The sequence below is a fragment of the Sceloporus undulatus genome, chromosome 6 (assembly GCF_019175285.1).
Source record: "Sceloporus undulatus isolate JIND9_A2432 ecotype Alabama chromosome 6, SceUnd_v1.1, whole genome shotgun sequence".
In the NCBI taxonomy this organism is placed as follows: Eukaryota; Metazoa; Chordata; class Lepidosauria; order Squamata; family Phrynosomatidae; genus Sceloporus; species Sceloporus undulatus.
In genome coordinates, this window is record NC_056527.1 from 5,169,624 (window position 1) to 5,190,257 (window position 20,634).

General features: G+C 39.6%; 1 protein-coding gene across 8 annotated transcripts in view; it reads left to right on the forward strand.

Moving 5' to 3' along the window:
• The window catches only part of OBSCN (obscurin, cytoskeletal calmodulin and titin-interacting RhoGEF), a 236,693-nt gene that overhangs the window by 132,277 nt on the left and 83,782 nt on the right, over nucleotides 1-20,634 (forward strand). For all 8 annotated transcript variants that reach the window (XM_042477238.1, XM_042477239.1, XM_042477242.1 and 5 more), the window contains 15 exons: nucleotides 865-943; nucleotides 1,421-1,545; nucleotides 1,922-2,119; nucleotides 3,607-3,639; nucleotides 3,905-4,003; nucleotides 4,829-5,050; nucleotides 5,981-6,047; nucleotides 10,389-10,426; nucleotides 11,591-11,713; nucleotides 11,832-11,971; nucleotides 13,191-13,391; nucleotides 13,874-13,956; nucleotides 16,293-16,466; nucleotides 18,392-18,551; nucleotides 19,344-19,460. In XM_042477238.1, the coding sequence (XP_042333172.1) occupies nucleotides 865-943; nucleotides 1,421-1,545; nucleotides 1,922-2,119; nucleotides 3,607-3,639; nucleotides 3,905-4,003; nucleotides 4,829-5,050; nucleotides 5,981-6,047; nucleotides 10,389-10,426; nucleotides 11,591-11,713; nucleotides 11,832-11,971; nucleotides 13,191-13,391; nucleotides 13,874-13,956; nucleotides 16,293-16,466; nucleotides 18,392-18,551; nucleotides 19,344-19,460 (1,859 nt within the window). The remainder of the gene's footprint in view (nucleotides 1-864; nucleotides 944-1,420; nucleotides 1,546-1,921; nucleotides 2,120-3,606; nucleotides 3,640-3,904; nucleotides 4,004-4,828; nucleotides 5,051-5,980; nucleotides 6,048-10,388; nucleotides 10,427-11,590; nucleotides 11,714-11,831; nucleotides 11,972-13,190; nucleotides 13,392-13,873; nucleotides 13,957-16,292; nucleotides 16,467-18,391; nucleotides 18,552-19,343; nucleotides 19,461-20,634) is intronic.

A 20,634-nucleotide genomic window follows, 5' to 3' on the forward strand; every position in this document is an offset into this window, starting at 1 on the left:
ATGAGAGCATCATGAAGTGCAATGCTTCAGAGAAAGTGTGTAACCACTGGAATGGTTCTGGATAAAAAGAAATCTCTTGGTATATGGCATTATACAATTGCATGTAAGTCTTCTCCTATAGCCTATTATACATCTATTGGGAGAACGTTTCCCAAATACACATATTCACCAGTATTTCCCTACCCAAATACAAGTCACAGTATTTATAGCAAGTACAATTCTTTACCACTTATCAGTGCACTTAAGCACTCCCTGAGCGGTTTACAATGTGTAAGCTAATTTCTCATTCTCTTCTTCAAGTGGTGTATTAATTCCCACACACAGTTTCATTTTGATGAAACAGTTCTAAAACATGTGAGAACAAATACAGGCTGAGTATCCTTTACCCAGAACTCTTTGGACCAGAAATGTTACATAGTTTAGATTTTGGAATACTGATGTTTGCATTTACATAATGAGACACAATGAGGCTGGAGAGAGACAGAGTATCTGTGAAATGGTGGGAATCCAAGCATAGTGCTTGGTGCAAATCCATATCTCCAGCCATTTTACAGTTCCTTGCATCTCTCTCCAGCCTTGCGACTACAGTACAGTACAAGGCTCAAAAAAATTGTGGATTTTGGAGTGTTTTCGATTTCAGAATTCCAGATAAGTGATGCTCAATGTGTAAGAGTTTTCTCTGTGCCCCGTAGTGAGCCCCTCCAAAAGACCTCCAAATAGCCAAAAAAATTGCTATTTCACTGTGTTCCAGTGGGCTGGGCCTCAGCTGCCTTCTGAATGGTCAGCCAGGGGTTCTATGCACCACACCTATACATAATCATATCACACATCTTATGGATTTTTCCTTTCTTTCTCATTCTTTAGTAACCAGCACAGATTATGATACAGCAGCAGATGCAACAGAGACCTCATCCTATTACAGTGCCAAAGGGTATCTCTCCAGGTAAATTATACTACATACTGGAAAAGGTCTATATATTACAATAATCTGGTTTGATGCTGTGGCAGGGAGAAAGTGTCCATCAGGTGCATACTTCCTTAGACCTACTGATCAAGATACATTGTGCAGCTGTTCTGTCTTTTTCTCCTCCATTGATGCTTTGTGGGGGAGGAGGAAGAAAGAAGTGGTGGGAATATTTAAGTGGGTTACAAATGAAAGATAATGGTAATTAGAACTCTTATACAATTCTGTGAATAAGTCGGGGCTTCACATAAATGTCATATAATTATAAATAAATATAGTACATGTATACAACTTGAGTGAAGTTTCACTCTGCACAATGGCCTGCTCCTTTTCTTACACTGATCATGGCCACAGAAACCTTCCTCTGCAGTGTTTGCTGGATACTAGTTTAGCGTAAGGACCTTGGCATAGTTAGTATCTCAAAAGTTACTTTTCCCCCTCCTCTTCCTGAGCCAGCCGAGAACAAGAAGGAGTAGAATCCATGACTGAAGAGGAACAGCTGCCACAGATCCTGGATGAACTTCATGACATTCATGTAGCCCCCGGAGCACCACTGGCCAAATTCCACCTGAAGGTTAAAGGTAATGGAAAGCTTCAACACCAGGCTCAGCCATGGGACTGTATGCATCTCCAGTTTTGGTGAGATGTTCTTAATTTTTCAAATGATGATGACCTGTTTGTAAGGAACCATTTTTTCCATCTTGTCACAAAGAAGTAGCTGGATCTGTGCATATTTTTTGTGGGGAGTGGGGAGGAAGGTGTTTAGTTCAGTGATAGGAACATGGGAATAAAGATAGGATCCTTGGTGTCATATGATGAAAATGGGTTGGGGGAAAGTCCAAAAACAAAATGATTGCATTCAGTGCAGCTAACCTTAATCCATCTGTTCTCACAACCACTCGGTTGTCATCTTTTCTCCTCTTATCTCTAATTCATATCTGTACTTTCTCTGCATAGGCTACCCAGAGCCTCGGCTTTACTGGTTCAAAGATGGCCAGCCATTGCATGTGTCACAAAGACTGTTAAAGACAGACAAGAGGGAGTTTCATGCTCTTGAAATTCGTAATGTCACAAAGGAGGACACTGGCCAGTACTCGGTATTTATTAGCAACTCTGCTGGTTCTGCATACTCAGCAGCCAGATTGGTTGTCAGAGGTGAGCACTGTGAGACTGAAATGATGGCATATGGCATACCTATAAGTGTAAGGGCAACAGTCTTTAAATTAATTATGAAGGCAATGTACTTGGCTTTCCTATTTCCATGCAGGCAGTAGATAGGGAGGCAGATTCTATTTAGAGTTCCATCAGATAATATCTTGTTTTAATTTTGAGGCAGAAACTAGCAAAGTGATAATATGGAAATCTCCTGCCTGGGTCTGTGCAAATATGAGTCATGGATCCAGTCGTGGATCACTTCAACAGTGGCTATCAAATTTGACTGTATGATTTCACTGTATGGAGAGCAAATAGATCGAATGCAGTGTAAACAAAATATTTTATTATGGAGTACAGAAAACTTAATTCGAAAGAGAAGGATTTTTGATGGCCATTTTATTATCTCTGACATTATGCTTCTCTAGCCATATATATATATATATCACAATGACATTTCAGAGAGGGATTTTTTATGCAGACCTGTTGGGAATTGTGCAATAGAGAGCAAAGTGGGTGTTTTTTTCAATGAAAAAAGTGGATCTTATAAAAAAAAAAACTTGTGAAATTTTTGTAGAAATCCTTAAATACAATACAATGATTTTTTTTTAAAAACTATCAACCTTGCACAAAACACTCACAATTTTATTGAGGTGGGAACAGGGGCTTTTTAAATGTTTCATTCTGTCATGCTAGAATGGAGTAAGTGAGGGTTTCCCTCTCCTTGCCTCTGGGTACTAGTTGCCAGGGAACATGAGCTGGTCATAGAATCACAGAATCATAAAATCATAGAGTTGGAAGAGACCACAAGGGCCATCCAATCCAACCCTCAGCCATGCAGGAACTCTCAATCAAAGCATCATGGTGGTGTTTTTGCATTCATATCTTATTTGTGGGCTTCCGTAGGACATCTAGGAGATTATTGCCCTGGTCTTTTCTCCTGTGCTAGGCACAGGATGTAAATGTATAGAAACAGATTCTGTCACACAGCCCCGTCCCTGGGCATTACTTATCCAGTACCTAACCCGATCTTCTCCCAGATCTTTTAAAGAACATGGAAATGCTGTTCTATAAAAGGTCCGGGAAAAGACTGGATCAGGTATGGGATGAGTACTGCCTGGGGATGGGGCTGTGTGATAGAATCTGTTTCTATACATTCACATCCAGTGCCTAGTGCAGGAGAAAAGACCGGTGAGATAATCTGAACTGGTCAATGTGAGAAGAGAATTGCAGAACAGATAGATCATTGGTTTGTCCCTGGGTGTAACTTTTATATTTTCAAGTCTTGTTGATTTCAGTGGTACTTTTACTCAAGTATGCTAAAAGGATGAGTTTAGCAAACTTTGTATTGTTGTGATAACATAGTATGTGGATTATGTTTGCTATAATATCAATGCAACTGAATAATACCCAGCTGTCATATGATTTCTAGAATCTGCAGAACTTTTCAGTGGTTAATTCAAGGTTCTACTGTTCATTCTGTTCTGCAGGCCCTGGTGAGAAAGAAGAAGAGCCACGAAAAGGTGAGAAAAGAAACAGAAAGAGAAAGAGAGCAGTGTTTGGACCAGGCTGTTGTGCTGTCAATCAGCAAATTTTGGAAGAATTGGATTTTCCCTTACTGCCCAGTTTGCATGTTCCTTTACTTTCTCATCTGGATGACTCTTCAGAGCAGAACTAGGGTGGAAAGCTGGGGTACGGGAAGCTCTTGGCCACAATGGCCTTAGTCTTGTCTGTCCAAAGTCATGCCACATTTTATGTTTTTTCCCCTCTGGCTAACTTACATTTTAGATGTTCATGAGCAGCTGGTACCACCAAGATTCCTTGAAAGATTTACCAACAAAAAAGTGAGAAAAGGCGTCAGCATTACTCTTTCTGTGAAAGTTGAAGGTAAATGAGCTTAAAGGTGATTTTCTCCCTTTCCAGTTACTGAATTTGCACACTTGTAGGAGGCTTGGGGCTTTTGTCATGCTGTGATTGCAAGCGTTGTAGTCTATAGCACATGCAAGGCTAGGAACATATCCCAGTGAGCTTACAGTTTAAAGTGGCAATGACCAAAATCCACCCGATGGGTCTCAAGGCCATTTTGCAGGGACCAAGGGGCCCTTTGCTCTCATATCTCCCAGAATCTCTCTCCTGCCCTCCCCCATCTTTCTGTGTCTATATGTGTCTGAAAAGAATCAGTGGCATCCACATGCCTTGGAAAGATGCATGCTTTTGGCCACTTTGTTGTGTTTTCAGGCATCTTGCCTTCTCTTCTTAGGTCTGTACAGACCTTTTCCATAATTCCTTTTCTGATCACCTCCTGTTTTTTGGAGCTGCCCTGTACAACACTAAGAAAAGTGTGTGGAGGGGAGAATTCTGAAAATATGGAGAAGAAGGAGGGAGCAACTACCTAGAATCCATTGGCTGTTTGAGGGCAAATGATTAAGATAAAACTTACCAGTCTTTGAGAATGGGATGTGTGGGTGAAAATGGAGGTGTGGTCCTCCGTGCCTCCCCGGATCTTGGTAGTTGCCCAACCCTGGTTTAAAACTTGATACTGGGGAGAAACAGGAGGAATGGGAAGGAACAAGCAGAGATGCAAGTAATGCTTTACAGGAACCAGGTCTTTGCTGCAGTCATGGTTGAAGCCCAGTGCATTAAGCATTTTAGAAGAGGTTGTCTGGTGGACCTGCAGAGCCTTTGTGCTACTAACTCAGCTTCTTCTTCTAGGAAGTCCACCACCCTCAGTGACTTGGTTGAAGGAAGAGTCTCATGGGGAAGACATCCTCTGGATCAAGCCAGACACTCCCGGTTATAAACTTGCCAGTTCCAGTATGCAACACAGCCTAATCTTACTGGATGTGAAAAAGGGATTCAGTGGAAACTATACTTGCATCGCCTCCAATCAGGCTGGCCAGTCCATCTGCAGTGCAACTCTAGAAGTTTTAGATGGTAAGTTCTTTCCTGCTCTCTTTTCTTAATAGGCCGAGTGCCTGTGTGCCTTGACTCTTTTGGACAACATTAGCTACGTTAGCTACAATCTCTGTGTTTGTACACCATTGTTGTTCACTGCTATGAGATGGCGACTTAGGTATCCGATAGACATCTTCCCTCATTTTTCACCCCAAATAATCACAGCAAATGTTGGCAGGCTTCTGTATGTAAAATATATTGTGCATAAAAACTCTTCCATGTATAAGATATATTAGATACTGTATGCAGCAGGCCCACAGTATCCACTGGAGGTTAAGTTCAGGAACTTTCATGGATCCCAAAATCCATGGATACTCAAGTCACATTATAAACAATGGGGAAGTAAAACAATGCGGTAGTAAAATATCCCTTACATAAAATGGAAGAACTAAAGTTTGCTTTTTGGGATTTATATTTTTCTTGAATATTTTTAAACCATGGATGCTTGAATCCATAGATATAAAGGGCCAACCATAGTATGTCCTTGTGAATGCAGCTCAGATATATTGTGGCCAAAAGAAAGACAGCACCAGCAAATTTATAATTTGAGCATCGCTCTTCATATTGAAATTTGGATTATTAAGAATGATAAATAGCTAAACAGAGAAACACGAGCTTCATTAAAAAAGTTTAATTACTAATTAGTAATAAAAAGCTAATTCACGATTGGAAAGAAATGATTTCTAGTCAAGTGCCCAGAATGAATAAAGGTAAAAAAAGATGGATTATGACTTATCAGTGTAAACTATAGCTTGTAAATATGACAATTGAACTTTTCTGATAGTTCTAGCTTAAGATGAAAAGGGATATATGGTAAGTTAAAAACCTATTGTCCACAACCTCATTCAATTTCCTAGTGTTAAATACACTATAATTTTTAGATTTATGTTATTGTTCATTCTCTTGCAGTGAAAGAGGCTGAATCTCTGACCCAGGAGCGTGTGATGGTGACTGAGGCTATAATGACATCTCTTGGGTAAGCAGATGGCAGCACAGGGAGGGACACATAGTCTTAGGACTTGGAAGGAAACAAAAAGCCCAAGCCCACAGAACTAAGAAAAGAACTACTTGCCCTTTGCTCCCTCCTTCTGAATGCCTGATACATTGCACTGATGCCTTGTAGTTCCAACAAGTATCCTGACATAAATCACTTATTGACCTGTAATCGAGAGTTTAAGCTTTCCAGTTTCACAAATGTATAAAATGATCTAAGGTTCTCATATTGGAACCTTTGAGAAAATACATTGTTTTCTCCTCTTATTGGTTGGAGATATGAAGACAAGGAAAGAAAGGAACGTGGGTATGTCTGAGTGCTCTTTTTAATATACAATACATCTTAGTGACATTTTACATGTTCAGATGATTAATTTTGTTTGGACATAATTAATTTTTTCACCTACAAAAAAGAAATTGGGGAAATAGTGCAAATTTTCTCCACTCATTGTTGCTAAAACTGAATGTAATTACTTCTGCAAAATCCAGTAGGTGAGATTATGGCAGAACCACTTGTTTAAACTAGCAGAAGCCATTTAAAAAGTTTTGGCCCCTCTCCCCTTAGCTACTGAGGGTTACAAGACCCGTTGTTGATTTTTACTATCAAATTATTGAATTTCAGCAACAAGCTGAGAAGAGCCATTTTAAAAAGGGTAGAATGTATAGATTTAGAGCTTTTTTCCTAGTTTGCAGCTGAATTTTCAGTGGGAAACCACGAAAACCACTTTAAAGACAGCATTTTCTGTTTGATTGCATGCTTGCTTGTGGCAATTCCTTGCCAAAATTTGGCACTGCAATTTGCCATTCCATTTCAGCACAGCGGTTTTGGTGGACCCAGGTGATGGCAGCATATGGAGATGATGGGCTTCCATCCCTGGTTTAATCTTTGGACTCCTCCCCCCCAAAAAAATCAAGTGTAAAGAAGAATGAGGATAGGAATGGGTTGATCTGTTGTGCTCTGTGACACTATTGCATGTGTTCTTCATACATGTGTTTCATCCCATTTCTAGCATTTGAAAAGAATCCATACAGAAATTTGCACACTTCTAAAAGTGTATATAGTGATGATTCCTCTGTGATCTAAGCATCCAAACAACAGGCCTGCCTTGGCTCCTAGTCCCAGCAGATCCTTAGCTTCTCCCTGACTCTCCTGGTCTATGTTCCTACACTTTCGGAGCTGAAAATGGCCCCTGGAGATCCTTGAATCACGCTGCCACCACCCAGTGGATTCGTATTGGATTTCCCTTAACACACACTGGGACTTGTTAAGGAGTTCTAGTTCTCTTTCTTTGCTAATCTATTCAACCAACAGAGGGATATCAGGGTTTTTAGTTTTTAATTGTTGTTTTTATGCTTTGATATTGTGTTTTTAATATGTTATACTGTTTAATACTGTCTTAAGGGGGGAGAGATAAAGTGTTTTTAATTGTTATATTTTATATTTTACTGTTGTCAACTGCCCGGATTGGTTTGCCTTAGTGCGGTATACAAATTATTATTATTATTATTATTATTATTATTATTATTATTATTATTACTACCAAGCTGGAACACATGTAAAGGAGTGTTGAAGCAGCAGATACTTTTAAGGAAGTATTTATTATAATTAAACCAAACAGAACAAAAAGATATAAATCATGCAAGATCATAAGTGTCTTGCAGGTACAATAAATGCAATTCTAAAAGTATTAATTTGATGGAAGCAACCAGAAAAATAATAAATAAGTCCTAAATGTTCTAATCTGACACATTCTCACCTAACTGATATATTGGTGTAATATGCCTTGATGGATTTGAAAGTACAGTGGACTCATGTCATACGCTGGGGTTTGGTTCCAAGATCCCCCGTGGATAACAAAATCCGTGGATGCTCAAGTCCCATTAAATATAATGACATAGCAAAATGGTGTCCCTTATAAAAAATGGAAAATCAAAGTTTGATATTTGAAATTTATACTTTTTTGGAACATTTTCAAACTGTGGATGCTTGAATCTGTGTATAAGAAGGGCTTGTTGAGGCGTAGAAAGACGCGCTGTGTCCACCACAACCACCTGCTGAATTGAACCACATCAACAGGACGCCAGGGAGAAGGAATCTGAAGAGATGTCTGCAAAGGTATTCAAGCCAAGAAGGAAAAGTATTCCTTCACCACTGCAAATGGCCTTGAGCTCCCGGCTTGAGAAATCATGACAAGAGCACTTCAAGCCTTCACTCTACACAAGGGCTTTAATAAATAAGTTACTTTAATAAATAAAATACTTTGCCAACAAAACAGCCATAACAACAAAACAGAGAGGCAGTTACTCTTACACCAACTGTCATAACTGACACTCTCTCTCAGAAGAACACTAACAGCATCAACATTCCATAATGCCAGTGTCTTTTTTTATTATTAACTTTTTATTTCCATAAACAAATACATCCTTATATTCTATTACATTCTATTACCTTTTTGACTCATTACTTTATATACCCCTCAGTGCCCCCTTCCCCAGAGCCATTTCCATCCTTATATTCCATCCAAAATTTCAGTTCATCTTCTGGAGGTAATCTTCCATCTTCTTTTCTCAGTACTTTCTCAACAAATTCTTTCCAAATCCCCTCAAAGTCATTTCTTTTCCATAATCCTTTTTTTACTTTCAGTTTACATGTCAATTTATCATTAATAGCTAATCTCCATACCTCTTTGTACCAATCCTCCACTTCTACATCCATTTTCGTTTTCCAACACCTTGCTATTATTAATCTCGCTGCTGTAAGCAAATTTGTTACCAAATCTTTTTCTTCTTTTTTCCATTTCTCTGAGTTAGATAATGATAACAAAACTATACTTGGTCTTCTATCTGTTTTTATATTCATAACATTTTCTATTTCTAATAGCACTTTTCCCCCAAAATTTTGTACATATTTACAGGTGTTATCTTAGCATAGACTATCTGCCTGAATTAGTCCTTTTTGCTGTAGGCACAACACTATAGTTTTCCTAACCTGTAAGACTAACTCAAGGGAGACATTCCCACCCCAAATTCCCACTGTAGAAACCACTGACTGCTGAAGACTCTCCAACTTCCATTCTCCAACTGTCACTTGGTCTCCGAGGCTTTTCTCTCAGAAGCTTCCGGAAGAAAACTCTCACTCCTGCTCACTGATTGGTCAAGTGAGCCTTCCGTCAGCTGTGATGTCATTATTTATTTGCATGTGCTTCCCTCCCAGGCTACTCTTATTACCTGGCAGAAGTCTTCCAATGGCTGGAGGCAGTCATGGAGAGTGAGGCGAAAACTGCATCAATACACCACTTGGGATTTTCAAAACCATGTAGATAATTTGTCTGTGAATCAGACCATGCCACAGTTCACAGTAATGGAGTTCATTAAGCATTCCTAAGTCAGGATTGTGACTTTGTTTTTGGAGCAAAAGGGACACAGAAGTTGAGATGCAGCGCGGTGGTCATGGTTTCAGTGTTGGACTTGGACTCTGGAAGACCAGGGTTTGAATCCTGCTTGGCCATGGCAACCCACTGGGCAAGTCCTGCTCTCTCAGCCTTACAGGGAGGCAAAGACAAACCCAAACTCTGAACCAATCTTGCTAATAAAACCCGGTTCTAGGTTTGCCTTTGGGTATCCATATGTCAGAAACAACCTGAAGGCACACAACATCAGCAACAAAGAGTTTAGGGACCAGGAACCTCTTCACCATACTTGCCACTTACTCCTCTGCAGTCTGTCCTCCTGGACATTTTTCTTTCAGTAGAGCTTACTAGGCATGCGCAGGAGAACTTCACATTACTTTGTGCAGTCAGCCCTCCATATCCACACATCCTTTATCCACAACTATCCATGGCTTGAAACTATTTTTAAAAAGATATAAATTCCCAAAAGGAAGCTTTATTTTGCCTTTTTATATAATGGAAACCATTTTCCTACACCACTATATTTAATGGGAGTTGAGCATCCATGGATTTTGGTATCCAGGGAGGTCCAGGAATCAAGCCCTAATGGATACCAAGGGCCAGCTCTACTCTGCATCTTGCTTCTTCTCCAATACATTAGTACAACCCATGCAGACTCATAAGGCAACAGCCCAGCCCAATGGGTAAGATGAGCAGAAACTGTGAAAAAAGAGTCACACTTTCTCAGATGTGGAGCCAATGTGCAAAAATAAAGCAGTTTGGGACAAACTGACTAATTTAATTAGTGATATTATTGGCCAAAATATCCAGAAGAGTGGCACATGATTGCTCTTGTCGATGTTTCAAGACAAAAACGAGTCGCCTTTTTGTTTTTTAGTGAAAAATCTTCTATTTCTTTCTTTCCTGTTTATCAGAGGTGGGATTTCAGCTCAACCGCCTGGAGCCCAAAAAGGTAGGAAAAACTGTTACAACTTCCTCTGTACATTAACTGTTTATATGATCACTGATTTCTGTTTCATGCTACTTTCACTAAATGTTGTTTAGTTTACAAGAACACTCATGCATTTCTTATCAAATAAATTATTTTTCATTGAGGAACAGAAAGAAAATTCTATTATAAAGAGTAAATTAACTCCTCCACAAATAACTCCACAGCAAAGGTGTAAAGTGTAACATATATGATCCACAGTCTTCTGGTGTTCCTCAAAGTTTTAAAAATGTTCCCTCAAAAATACTCCATCTCCCCCTCCCTGGTTATTTTCCTACCTCCCCCAAAAGTTCATTTGTTTCCCATTTTCCAGGCATTTGCTTGAATTAAGGACAAGTGATCCCTGCCTTGCTTCATCTGTCCCAGTGATTCCAAAGCTCTGGCCCTCCAGGCATTTTGGATTTCAGCTCCTAGTAGCCTCAGCCATCTTGGCCAGTGGTCTTGGATGATGGAAGCTGAGGTCTAAAACACCTGGAAGGCCAGAAATTGGGAACCAGTATCTCAGTTGCCTTCTTCCCACTCAACCAGGTGAAATCTTCATAAAAAAATAACCATCTTGAAATGGAAGTTCTACTTTCAGAATACCCATCTTCTTTGTTTTTTTGTTTGTTTCTTGGTCAGCAAGTATTTTGAAATTGAGCTGGTGTGGTGTAGTGAAGGCCAGGGTTCAATTCCCCACTCGGCCATGGAAACCGAATTGCTGACTTTGGGCAGATCACACACTCTCAGCCCCAGAAAACCCCATGCCAGGTTTGCCTTAGAGTCACCATAAGTTGGAATCAACTTGTAGGCACACAACAACAAGATCGATATTTTTAAAATTACTGCTTTGATTTTTAAAAATGTGTATCCAGTGTATCCAGTGTACTCAGATCTGAACCTAAATGAACAAAATGTCTCAAGAAAAGCAGCTCATAAAAATGTGTAGCTTATAAAGGTAGGAAAATATATATAAAAAGGTTATTTTCCAAATTCTTTCATCAGCATGCAATGTAGTACTGGTCCCCTTATTTCAAATGCATTTCTCAGTTCCTCATGGCTGTGACAAAAGCTTGTTAAGGCTTCATCTGTCTGAGCAGTGGCACTTTCAGGAGTTGCATGCCTTAGCACAACCTTCTGTTTTGGTAGGAGAACGTATGGAAGAGGAAGCTGTGCGGAGCCACATTTCACTTGCTGAGGTTGGCACTGAGGAATTTCTCCAGAAACTGACTTCACAGATCACAGAAATGGTATCTGCAAAGATAAGTCAAGGTAACAGTTTGACATTGCAAATGCTTTTTGCTTTTGCAGGGGGCAACCAAGATTACTGATGGTTAGTTATCAGTCCAAGATACCTTTTAATCATTTCCTTTTAATCTTTTGTTTCCAGCTACACTTCGAATTCCTGGAGCTGACAGTGACGATGAATCAAAAACACCATCTCCATCCCCACGGCATGGCAGGTCTAGGCCTTCCTCCACTGCTCAGGAGTCTTCTTCAGAATCTGATGAAGGGGATGCAAGAGGAGAGGTATAATACCTATATAAGCAAACTTTATGCAAGCATTCCTGAGAAGACTACCAGTGAACAGTACGTTCCACATGTTTTTCAAAGCCTAAGAGGGCAATTGCAATACTGCATTGCAGAATGACATTGCAGTTGGAATGGACAGTTAATGCTTTGGGCTTACAAAAAATAAAGCTAAAGGAAGAAGGTAATCCTTTGAATGGAAAATAGAATGGAATGAATGGGTCAAACCAAATATTCACATATACTCTCAGCAAACCAACTAAGCCTCTTTTGCCAGTTTGCACGCTGGGACTTCAGCTCCTAACAGCTGCATAAAGTGTACATTATGCTTTCATAGAATCACAGAATCATAGAGTTGGAAGAGACTTCAAAGGCCATCAAGTCCAATTCCCTGCCATGCAGAAATACCCTCCCTTCAATAAAAACAATTGTCCACCATCCTCTGCACAAAAGCCACTGTGATACTCTTCCAGGCCTCAAGCATAATTGCTTTTTGCCTTCCTATTACCGGTTTATCCAGAAGTGAACACTATTGATGTCAGTGTGGCTTGCTTCTGAGTGAACATTTATGCCATCACATTGCCAGCTAGTAATTTTATAAAGAAGGGATATGAAACAAAAGAGGAATAATTGGGATGTTTTGCATCCTCTTCAAAGGATCTATCGAAATAGAAAGAAGCAGTATTGATTTCATTTTGTGCTGTCTTGCATTATACAATTAGGGAAAGCAGAAAAAAGAAATAGAGACAGATAAGGGAGCCCATCAGAGAGAGCAGGAAAACCACTGAGGAAGGCAGATTGCTCTTCAAAGTTGCTGTTGTTTTGCTTGTGCCGACACAAAATGGAGCATGGTTAGTTGTTTAACTTTTTTTTATTTAAACAAAGAACATCATTTTTCTACATAGCTCCATAGCTGCACAGCAATAACATAATAGGGAAAATGTGTTATTAATAGCATCAGGTGTCTGCACATGTATGCATTGGGAGGTAGTGTTAAATACTGCTAAAAATGAAATAACTCATGTAGTAACCTTGTCAAAAATGATTAAAAATTGGACGAGTTCTCTGTAAACCTACATCGACTGTAGCTCTCTGACAGACCAGGCTAAATACCTCACTAGACTCCGTAGAGGAACCGGAGCCTTCTCCGGTTCCTCTAGGGAGAAAGGTGGGATATAAATGCAATAAATAAATAAATAAATACGTCTTCTGCCTACAGATTTTTGACATCTACATGGTCACTGCTGACTACCTACCCATGGGCGCTGACCGTGAAACCATCTCCCTGAAGGAAGGGCAATATGTGGAGGTCCTGGATTCTGCTCATCCTCTGAAATGGCTGGTCAGAACCAAACCCACCAAGTCCAGCTCCTCAAGGCAAGGTTGGGTCTCTCCAGCCTTTCTGGATAAGAGGTTGAAGGTAAGAGTCTTCCAAGCCCCCTCCCCATTATCTTGAAGATAATGAACTTATTTTGCTTCCTTGGCTCTACATTTCTATGAAGAATTACAAGTGTATTAAAATAGCTGGTATGCTTTACCAAGTTAATCTCACTCAGGGCAATATCACACTACTCTGTTATAATGCTATTATTCCACTTCAACAGCTATGGCTGCTTCCTGTTTAATTATGGGATTTGGAGTTTAGAGCCAAAGAGCTCTCTGGATGAGGATTCATCATGAAGCTGTGTGACCAATGTTGTCAATTTGTTTCTGTTGCAAGCTAGATTATTTTACAGCTAAATTTTCAGCTGCAGGATAGTTAACAATAAACATTCACATCCTATTGTTCACTATTGTCCAGCCCAGACTGTGGGACTAGTTTAATAGCCAAAGACAACGGAAGCTGTCTTGTGCATCTGCCTCTTATTCCAAGTAGGACAGGTTTTCTTTCCTTTGTTTTAGCTGTCTACAGAGTGGGGTGTTCCAGAGATTCCAGAATTCCCTGGTGAATCTGTTTCAGAGGATGAATATAAAAAGAAGCTGAGGTGAGTACTGTGTTTGAATGTTCTTCCTTGATGAGTTTTGCGTTTTCTATTTGCCTCTGAGGCTCCAACTACACATGTTATTATTAGTTTTAGAAACTGTGTTTAAACTGGCCAATTTTGATTTAACACTGAGAAGCTGTAGGGTCTCACTGCGGAATGTTTCCTCAAAACATACTGAATTACTGCACTATTTTCCTGCCACACACACCCGTTGTTGCTATTTGTCCTGAAAGGTAGAGTTTTCTGCAAACAGCATTCCCAGAGGGAAGGGGCTATAGATAGAGGAGGTTTAGCCCTGTTTAAATATTTGAAGGGATGTCATATTGAGGAGGGAGCAAACTTGTTTTCTGCTGCTCCAGAGAACAGGACCCGGAACAGTGGATGCAAGCTCCAGGAAAAGAGATTCCAGCTCAACATTAGGAAGAACTTCCTGACAATAAGAGCTGTTCGACAGTGGAACAAACTCCTTCCTCAGAGTGTAGTGGAGTCTCCTTCCTTGGAGGTCTTCAAACGGAGGCTGGATGGCCATCTGTTGCGGATGCTTTGATTAAGAGTTCCTGCATAGCAGAATGGGGTTGGACTGGATGGCCCTTGTGGTCTCTTCCAACTCTATGGTTCTATGATACTATGATCTAAGATGTAGAAGCTCAAGGATCAAGCATATACTCCATAGAACAATAATCCAGTTTTGTTCCATCCCAGAAGGATTCTAGTTCAGGGTCCTTCTGTCTGCAACTGGTACATGTGAAAGTAACTTGCTCAAGGCTACTTGATACACCTTAACAGAAAGAAGATTCTTTCAAATATCCAAACATTAATTCAGTCAGTGGCACAATGCAGGCATTGATAGTTCATTCTGAACAACTGAAAGCCAAAGGTTTGTCACATTAGAGGTCCAGTGTGGCCCACTGTGTTAGCATAGACAGGAAAAGAGGAAATCTGGATTAAAGGTCTTCACTTCCATGGTGCCTAGGAAGACATGGGTAGAATAGGTGCTGCGTTAAATGTGTATCCTGCAAAGGACAGAACCAAACCGGTGGGACTAGGTACAAAATACAGTTGGCCCTTCTTATATACAGATTTTTTATACACAAATTCAAGCACACACGGTTTGAAAATGTTAAAAAATGTATAAATTTCAAATATCAAACCTCGATTTTCCATTTTTTTTTATAAGGGACACCATTTTGCTATGTCATTATATTTAATGGAACTTGAGCATCCACGGATTTTGTTATATACAGGGGAACCAAACCCCAGCGTATAACAGGGGTCCATTGTAAATGTGAAAATGTAATGTAAAGGTAATGTTATAGTATACAAAAGTGTGTTTATATACACACACACAAATGAATAAACCGTATACTAAAGAACATAATGTGAAATGACATATGCAACACATAATACAAATATGGACAATTGAAAGTAGAAGTATACAAAGGCTACAATACAATGGTAATGCACATAATGCACAGTACAATACAATATGTAGTTGCATATCAGTAGTAGTGAACTCAATGAAACAGTGAAAAGAATAATTACAATATGCAAATTATGTCCAATATATGTGCTGTTGTGTTTCTTTCCTTGTTATCATGTAAAGAAGCCCTATGTATGATTTTACTTGAAAGTAAGTGTGCAGAAGATCAGATTGACTGTATGCATATAGGTGAAGTTGAACCAGCCATTCCACTTCTCTATATTAATGCAACCCCATATACGTAAAGGCTAAAGTGGGGTGTGTGTGTGTGTGTGTGTCATTGGTAACTGGTCTACTCATGTAGAAGAATTAGGTGGTAAAATGCTTAAAGTAAATAATGGACTGTGCTGTTTGAGACTTCAGGTAGCAGGACAGACAATTGACTGTTTCTGTCCACTGAAATCTCCCTGTAAATAGAAAATTAATATAACAGCTATAGCAACTAGTTTAAATTTGCTGCACTAGTTATTCACCTGTGGATAGTTTGTCTTTTTTTAAAATTATGTAGGAACATTCAAACATTCTCTTCTGTTTCTCTAGCAGTCTATCATAATTATTTGGCTGCAAATGCAGGTCTGCTCATAGATAGACACATTTGAATGTATTTTAACTCTAGTGCAGATGTGTCTCTGTGTTGATGTATGCATACTTTATTTCTTTATTACATAGTCACTCTTATTATTTAGCTGAAATAGGAGTTATTTTAATAGTAGGTGTAATCATAAGGCAAAGTGTATTTCTTTTGATAACAATGGAACATACATTCTCTTATTTTATGGAACTGTACCAACAAAATCATATTCTTTCAATGAAAGTATCAACCATCTTTCTCTCTTCATTCCATGTTACTCTTTAGCCTCCTTATTCAGGATCTGCTGAACTCCGAGGAGGAGTTTGTTAAGGACCTGCAGTTCCTCCAGACTCATCACATTCAATACACTGAAACTTGCCCCAATATCCCTGCTGCTGTTTCCAGTCAGAAGCTCATTATCTTCAGAAATGTCACTGACTTGACGCACTTCCATTTCAGGTATGTGTAGCTATTGCACAACATCCAAAGTAGGTGCCAAATGACAAATCAGATGCAAAGGTATGTAAGAGCAGCCCTTCTTCTGGAGTAAAAGCCACTTTGGGAGGGGAAATTTGGAAAAATATCAAAATGGTGTCTGGAAAAAGATTTAAGTGCTCCCCATCTCTCCCCCCCCCCCCCCCACTTCAAGGTGCAACAAAATAAAAAATAACATTATCTGGATGGTACAAAAATTATTTTATTTCCTGCACGTTGGATCCAATGGGATATGCAAATAAGCCCCTTTCAGATCTATGGATGCCAACCAATCCTTGATTTCCAGATTCTCTTTAACAGCCTGAAATATATCCATTTTGAGCCTCTGATATTGAAGAAGTCCGTATGATATTGAGCATATTGAAAAACTGACCTATAAGACCCATTGCTCTTGAGTACTGTGAAGAGAACTGAGTATGCTTCTTTGAATTTTGGCAGTGAGGCAGCCTTTCTATGGCTCCAGTTTCCAGTAGATGATACATCTGTTTTTGAACTCTTACCACACCTCTACTTTTTAACTGCCCAGCATTGAACCATATTGTGGGTGGGAAGGGAAACCTCAGCATAGGGATGTATGGGAATTTTGTGTGGTTAAAAAATAAGGATTTCCCCAAATCCACACATTTCTCAATAAATGTGTCTGAATCCAAATGAACCAAAGGAAACTGGGGGCCTGTGCATGCTGGCCATTAAGGCTGGCCTGGGGGCAGAGTCAGGGCATGGAGTCCACATGGCGCATACCCCAACTCCGCCGCCATGGCAGTATGATGCCACACACCACGCCATGGGCCACATGGCATCACAGCGCTTCTCTGGCACTGTGTTTAGATGACGCAGCACCAAAGGAGCACTATAAAGCCGTGGCAAAGCAAATATGGTGCCCTTTCCAGATTGCAAAAAAGAGCTGCTTTTTGCAGTTCTTTTTTGCACTGCGGAAAGGCCAGATTGGGCCAGCGGTGTGTGGTTGCTGCGGCCCTGATCTGGCTCTAAAAGGGGCGGTCTGCACAGCCCCTCAAAGACATTTTAAATACCTATTTCAGAGATGGGCATGTTTTCCAAGACTCAGGAAAGACATTTGGAAGCCTGAGTTATAGAGTTTAAAAGTCAGCACTAGGAATGGGAGTCAGATTTTATGAAGATCTAGTGAGCAATGCTCTGTCGGGCATGTTTTCTCTGTCACGTGACAAGAGACCAGATAGGGGCTGCCATGCACTTGCATATTCCTGCTTACTTCAGTGCACCTTTCTTGGGAGAAGAGGTTGGCCTATTTGCTCCCTCCTTTGCACTTCAGTCACAACAATGGAGATTCTGTTACAGATTCCTCTCCCCACTGAGATGTGGCAGATAAGCAAGAAGGAAACTGCTTTTTCAGCCATGATCCCAAGGAAGGTCTGAGAGGTGGAATGGCCCCATTATTCTGCTGACTGCTTTGGTGCTTTTTCCAATTGGATGTTTTGATAGTATAGCCAGCCCTCCTTATACACAGATTTTTTTTATCCATGGATTCAAGCATCCGCAGCTTGAAAATATTTCAAAAAAGTATAAATTCCAAATAGCAAACCTTGATTTTTCATTTTATATAAGGAACACCATTTTGCTCTACCATTATAGTTAATGGGACTTGATCATCCACGGATTTTGTTATCCACTGGAGATCCTGGGACCAAACAAGGTCCCACTGTATTCAGGAGTACTGTTTTCTAATGCTTTCCACCATTCATAATGTATTACATAAAATGAATGGTTAGGTTATTTTTCCCAGTTACGTTTTGTTCATTTCATTAGTGTTGTAAAAATGGGCATATCATCCCTAGAGAAATATGTAGCTTGGTCAAGAAAAGAGGCCTTGATTATTGTGATCTCACCTTCCTTTCTCCCTTTGCCCACAGCACCTTCTTCCCAGAGCTTCAGAAATGTGACACTGATGATGACGTGGCTATGTGTTTTATTAAGAATGAAGGGGAATTTGACAAATACATCCAGTATCTGGTGGGTCGTATACAGGCTGAGTCAGTTGTAGTCAGTAAAGCAGTCCAGGAGTTCTATAAGGTAAGATGCAGCTGGCTACACATTACATTTATCTCATACAAACATCTGTTTAGGTTTCTTGCCTTTGCATGGCTTCTTTTGTAATCGCAACTTATTATGCAGGATAGGTTTCCTTTTTAAAAAAAAATTCTGTAAATCTGTATGTCAAATTTACACTTGTAAAATGATTATTTCCAGCAAGGGAGCGGGGTAATCCTTATTGCCCCACTTCTGTGGACATGGTGGTCTTAGGCAGACATCTAGATCCAGGGATAGAAGGAATATCCCAAAATATTTGAAAAATTGTCCAAAAGAAATGTGTTTCTTGAGTCTTGGGGAACCCTAATGAGGAGAATCCTGGGGTGATGGGAATCTTCGCAAACTACAACTAATTCTAGGCAAAATTTGCACTTTTTTGTACAGAAAATCTTCTTTGAAGATACAGCATTTCCTATGCAGAATTATTTTTTCTGCACAAAATCCAGATTGATTGATTAATTGATTGGATTTATATTCTTCCTCCCAGAATGGGATTCAAACATGTGAATTTTGCACATTGTTAGAAATACCCATTGCTTCTTTGATAATGGAATTATCAAAGAATTACATCCCTTTCCATATTTCAGTGAAGCTGTAAGAAATCAGTCAGTTGATAAAAAGAGATTACATTAGCTTTGGGGACTAGTCTGTTGCAGGACTAGACATAAGAGCTGTGGCTTTTTGTTTTTTGTGCAAAGGAGTCAAATGTTTGGTGATTGCTAATATGAGAGTTGACAGCTTTTGCAAACCTTGTTGTTGTGTTCTTTTGTCCAGCGATATACAGAGGAAACATTATCCAGTGAGGATCCTTCTCAGCCACCTGTGTTTCCTCTGCAACACTACTTAGAGAAACCAATAAACAGGATCCAGAAGTATCAAACAGTAATCAAGGTGAGGAACTTACTTTTACAATTGCCTGTGATTATTTGCAACCATTATTTTTGTACAGTTCTTCTTTCTTGACTGTATTTGTTTCTTTGGCTCTTAAAATCACAGGTGGCTACTCTGACTATTTTTAACTATTTTTAAATTGTCTTAAATTGTTTTAGCTATTTTCAATCATTTTTAGCCACGCATTACTGTTTGAAATGTTGCTGCCCATTGTACGTTGCTCTGGGAGCCCTAAGGTGTGAGAGGTAGTAATAAACAAATTCCTTAAATATTAACTAAATATCAATAAATAACTTTTATATTGTTCAATCATTTCTGGGTTCATGTGGCTTCCTCATGATTCTGAGTCCTTCCTCCTTTGTTCCTCATTCAACATAGTTCTCCCTGTTTACATGATTAATTACATGGTTGGCTAAGACACTATAACAATATAGGTATCATTATACCATTCTGCAAATCCATGACAATAGGACTAATGGCTTCCATGGCAGATTTCACTAGCATACCTGTTAAGTAACAGTACTAAGAAACTAGCGAGAATTGTATTGTTGTTGTGTACCTTCAAGTTATTTCTGACTTATGGTAACCCCAAGATGAACTTATCATGGAATTTTTTGGGCAAGATTTGTTTGAGGGGGGTTGCCTTTGGCTTCCTTTAAGACTGAGAGAGTGTAACCTTAGCCACCCAAGTTTATCCAGAAGGTTTCTATGGCTGAGCAGGGGATTCAAACCCTGGTCTCCAGAGTCCTTGTCCAACACTTAAACTACTACAACTACACTTGAGACCAGGGTTTGATTTCCTGCCCACCCACGGAAACCCTCTCTGAACAAATCTTGCTCCATGATAGGTTCACCTTAGGGTCACGTAAATTGGAAACAACTTGAAGGCACACAACAACAGCAACACCATTCTCACTGGTTTCTTAGTACTATTACATAACAGGAATGCCAATGAAATCTGCCATGGAATCCATTAGTTCTTTTCTGAAGAGGTGGTATTCCTGTGATGCCAGATTGGCTTATCTCAGTGAACCCTGGACAAGAAGGATCCATTGCATTCAAAATTTATGGAAACACATATATGCCTGTGGAAAATAGTGCATTACTTTGGTAATGGATGGATGAAAATGAAGGTGGTGCATATAAAAGAGAAGGAGGAAAGAACCGCATTTTT